We start from the raw sequence: 5,000 nt of genomic DNA on the forward strand, positions 1-5,000 counted from the left end.
CTGATAACCGAACACTATAATAGGCTTCACATAACATTGTTATACTAAATTCCCTAAAGATAAATTCCCTTTATCCATCCCCAAGGGGAAATTTGTCTTTAGGGTCTATTCCAAGAGAAGACTGGATGGAATAACCCGTTGAGCCACGCTGTCCCATAATAGGCTTGATATAACATTGTTCTAATGTGCGGCTATGTGGTCTTGTGGTATGACACTCACTTTCGGATCGGAAGGCACTGGGTTCGAGCCTCGCGCTTGGCGCATAGTTGAGTCCTTGGAAAATGCTCTTTACTCACTTTATGTCACCGTACTCAGGTGTAAAATGAGTATCTGGCCGTTAACAGCGCTGTCTTTGTCCGAAAAATTGTAATATCGCCTAACAGGCGGCATGTCCCGTCCTACATGTTAAATGTTGCTGTTGACCAGAGACCCCTTGTAAAGCCCTTTGAGCACATTTAGTGGATATTGAGCTATATAAAACTCAATTTAAAAAAAAAATGTTATGCGTTGGTTTGACAGTATGTGTGTCCATTACAACAATGAGCCCATAGTAATGTGGGTTTATCAAACCTGCAAATATGTACAGTTCTTGTTTATGTCGTGCCATTGATTGATTCTAAGTTTATAGCACAATAGTTTAAAAAACACTACGTGAACCCTTTGGTATTCGCTATATAATTGCTCTAAAAGGATTCCTATTTGAAGAATGATCTTTGTTTAATTAATAAGAACATAAAGTTGTTTTGTAGAGAGCTTGTTTGAGTTTAAAAAATAATTTGTTCTGCTGGGTACGCCTGCCATTTTGGGAAAATACTGAAAATGATCGGTAAAGAGAGTGTTAAGCTCTAGCATTGGTTGCTAAGGACAAAACCGGAATGAGTCTTGAGTTGACCGTACCTCCCTCGATTTGCGAGGTATTTTGAACATCTCTTTTATCCAATCAGGGTTCGAACCCGGCGCTATATAAACGATGGGGAGGGAAACCAGAGCGAGTTCTTCTAAGTTTTGTTCGGCTGAACAGAATACCGCCTTTCCAGCGGTCTTGTTTTATATAATGTTACGGTTGTAGTGACGTTTCTTATTCGTAGATGTAGGGAGGGAGACAAGAAGGATGAATGGATAAGTAGAGTTGTGTCGTTACTATTTGTGTCAGTGCATGACATAATCAGTCGGAAGGTGATAATTTTGGTTTTTCATTTTTTTTTCATTTTCTGAAAATATTATGCTCACCCATCTTTTAATCTTTAATTGAAGTAAATCGTGTGATTTTTCATGAACTTATGGTCATATGTATGGGAAAGGTATCCAGCAACGTATCTAAAATTTCATACTTTTTCAACTTGACTAGCTGTACAAATATTTATAAAGAAATTAAGTTTTGATATTTCCCGAAGATGTACAACACAGGGTTGACAAGAACTCATTTTTGATAAAAATTGAGAATCTAACTAATCTTGGCAATATCTCAGTTCAAACCTTTTCACCATCCAACTGATTATGTCATTCACAGTAACATTTGTGTTGTAGATGTAATTTAGTTAGTTGCAAACCTTGATCTCCATTTATTTTATCATTACCATTGTCTAGCGGTGAAACCCAGGCATTCTCCTTCTTTCTCTTCCCTCTGATCAGGCTAGGCTCAGTGCAGTAGTCCGATCTTCACAGGCGAAAATAAATCACAAAAAGACAGCCTCAAATGAAGTTTAATTAGTTTGGATCATAATATGTATGATTTTTAATAATTTCTCAAACGCAACAACAACTCTGGTTTTGGACAGCAAAAAAAAAACCCCTAAAAAACCACACACACACACACACACACACACACACACAAGGAAAAAAGCAACAAAAATACAAAAAAACAACCACACACCCCACACACACAAAAAAAAAGAAAAGAATCAAGCAAAACAAAGGGAAAAAAATATTTAAAAATTCAAACAATAAGTAAAAATTGAGGCCTTTTGAAAACTTCGGTTTTGTAATGTTCGACTTGAAAAACATCATTGAAAATATATTTAATTACGTTATTCCGAACAACTGTGGAAAATGTTAGGTTCCATAATTTTTATATTGAGATTGAATGATGGAACGTTATCCAAAACCTTCAAATTTGGCGTCAAATATAAGCAGATAAAGGTATTTAAAGTGTTCAAAAAGTTGATATTCTATTCCTTAGTCGACTTTGCTATTCCACTGATGTCCGATTTCCAGGTTTTAGATTAATTTTTGTTATTCAACCCATGGAAAAAAACAAACTGATAAATACGAAAGCTTATTATAATGTTTATTTGAAATTAACTAATAATGATGGTTTCATTTGTGTAGAATGGTACAAAAATAAGCTCTTCACTACTATAATAAAACACATATTAATCCAGTTAGATATGTATCGTATTGGCGCGAGGCGGGCGTTCACACACATAAGGCGCCTTGTATCCACAGTTGGCGTCATTCCACTGTCCTAGATAATTCATTCTGACGCATCGTTCCATTCCTTTATAGTTGTCTGGTTGGCCCGTACGCCATGGATGAAAATAACCCTGAAATATCATATTAAAAATATATATATATATATAGAAATTTAACTCTCTCCTTACCACCCATAGGAAAATCGACAATTTTTCTCATTCTGATTTCTCTCGTACATCACGAAATTTAGATAGTCCTTAGCTCACTTTGCGACGCTGCACTGAGGCTGACGCCTGCCTGGGATGCATTCCAGTCTTCCCTTGGAAAAGATCCTAAAGAAAAATTTCCCCCTTGGGGATGAATTAAGGGAATTTATTTATTTTTAAAAATTATTTTCAGTGAAGCTGGCTAATTTTTTGGAATGTTGTTATATCTTATATCTGTATTTCTACTTGGCACGGCTACATACGCACCCTCTTCAGATTTAGGTTTTGAAGGACGGCTATGTGGTCTACCACTAGACCACATAGCCGCACAGTTCAAACCTTTTCACCATCCGACTGATTTTGTCACATGACTGTAACATACAAATGACTTACCAGAGAGCCCCCTCCCTTTACCCAATTAAAGACATATCCACTGAAAACGTAATTCTTTAGACCGATCCAGGCAAACTTGAGTCTCTTAGGGATCAAACCTAAGACAGAAATAGATGAGACAAAATAGAAGAAAAAAATCATGACAGTGACGATAACATCATCATCATCATCATCATCATCGTCATCATCATCATCATCATCATCATCATCATCATCAACATCATCATCATCATTTTATAATATGGTTAATAGTTTAAGCACAATTCATAGCATTAGATTTATTCATATCACTAAATCACAAAGCCATTTGAACCAAGAGGGCAGCAACAGCCGACACCAAGTACCGTTACCGTTACTGCTCTCTTGACGAAATCCAATATGTGACCCATCGTTTCAAGACGGTATTATGTCGATATGACCCGGATGCTACACATCCCAAATTTATGCTCAACTGATCAAAAATTTTAAATATTGATATTGTTTCCCTGAAATATCATATTCATTCTCAACAATAAAACAGACAAACACAACCCAAGTCTGATATTTCTGGTTATAAATTCAATTTCCAGCACCTTTATCATCCCGACATAATACCGTTTTTAGGCGTAGGATCACATATTTCTGCTTTTAAAACAGACATAGGGCAGTCCGTATTAATTTATTTTAGCATCCGCAGAGCCCGGCTCTAGACAACAACAGCAACACGTTTTTTAAACCCTCTCCTTACTTACCATAGGGAAATCGTCACATTCGTTACGATGAAATCAACCATTTTGTCACTCTACATTATTCTTTATATCACAAAATTTACAGAAAAGTTTTTGTTATAGCTATAAAATCTCGACACCATATTGTAGTGCTCAATTTGCTTAACAATATCATGAATGGAATCTACTAGTTGCTTTTGTGTTTGAGTAAGAAAAATCTATATTTTTTGTGTTGGGTGGGCCTGATGGTGCAGGGAAAATTCTGGAAATGGCTGGTAAGGAGAGAGTTTAAAAAATATGAATACCTGGCAGTCAACAGTGTTGTCTCTGTCGGAAAATTGTAATATCGCCTAACAGGCGTCATGTCTCGTTCTACATGTTATGTGTTGTTGTTGTTCAGGGACCCTTTGTAAAGCGCTCTGAGTACATTTGGCGGATATTCATCATCATCATCATCATTGCCTTTTTCACCCTGGGTCAGGGTATAGGCCACAGACAAACAGTTTCCAGCCTTCTCTATCCTGAGCTAACTTTTTAATCTCATTCCAGGTCTTACCACTTCTCTGTATATCAGCTTCTTTAATTCTTAAATTCTGTCATTCCAGAAACTCTTCGGTCGCCCAAGCTAAAAAAAAAAAAAGGATATTGCGCTATATAAAAGCTCAATAAAATCTTCAAGCTCAATTTTTTTTTCAAATACTTACTCTGAACAAACTTATTCTTCCCTGGGTCCCGGATAATCACAAGGTGACCCCCAGCACATCCTCCCTGTGCAGCAACATCCCACTGTGCGTTGTATGCCGAGTAGATACTGCCAAACACTTTGATACAGGTCTGGTCGCCGGGATAATACCGCCATCCTTCACCACACGCTGACATGGTAGAAGAAGAAGAAGAAAAATGAATGAAAAGAAAATGAGATTGAGCTATGAGCTGCTTTTATATTATAGCGCAACATCCACTAAATGTGCTCAAAGAAGCGCTTTATAAGGGGTCCCTGATCAACAGCAACATTTAACATGTAGGACGGGGCATGACATGACGCCTATTAGGCGATATTACAATTTTTCGGACAAAGACAACGCTGTTGACGGCCAGGTACTCATTTTACACCTGAGTACGGTGACAGAATGTGATTAAAGAGTCTTTTCCAAGGACTCAACTATGCGCCGAGCCAGGATCGAACTCAGGCCCTTCAGATCCGAAGGGCGAATGTCATACGACTAGACCAAATAGCCGCACAAAAAGAAATGAGATAATATTCTATGATGCTTTCATCTCT

At 37.3% G+C, this 5,000-nt stretch overlaps 1 protein-coding gene across 1 annotated transcript in view; it reads right to left on the bottom strand.

Annotated features, from left to right (window-relative positions):
- Positions 1-1,864: 1,864 nt before the first annotated feature.
- LOC144959502 (snaclec coagulation factor IX/factor X-binding protein subunit A-like) overlaps positions 1,865-5,000 on the bottom strand; it is a 7,381-nt gene continuing 4,245 nt past the window's right edge. Inside the window, exons 3-5 of the mRNA XM_078892118.1 lie at positions 4,423-4,590; positions 3,012-3,109; positions 1,865-2,543 (exon numbers count right to left, since the gene is read on the bottom strand). Of these exons, the coding sequence (XP_078748244.1) occupies positions 2,382-2,543; positions 3,012-3,109; positions 4,423-4,590 (428 nt within the window). The 3' untranslated portion in view covers positions 1,865-2,381. The remainder of the gene's footprint in view (positions 2,544-3,011; positions 3,110-4,422; positions 4,591-5,000) is intronic.

Source organism: Berghia stephanieae, chromosome 14, assembly GCF_034508935.2.
Source record: "Berghia stephanieae isolate SIO BIC M18660-M18661 chromosome 14, UCSD_Bste_1.3, whole genome shotgun sequence".
NCBI classification, from domain to species: domain Eukaryota; kingdom Metazoa; phylum Mollusca; class Gastropoda; order Nudibranchia; family Aeolidiidae; genus Berghia; species Berghia stephanieae.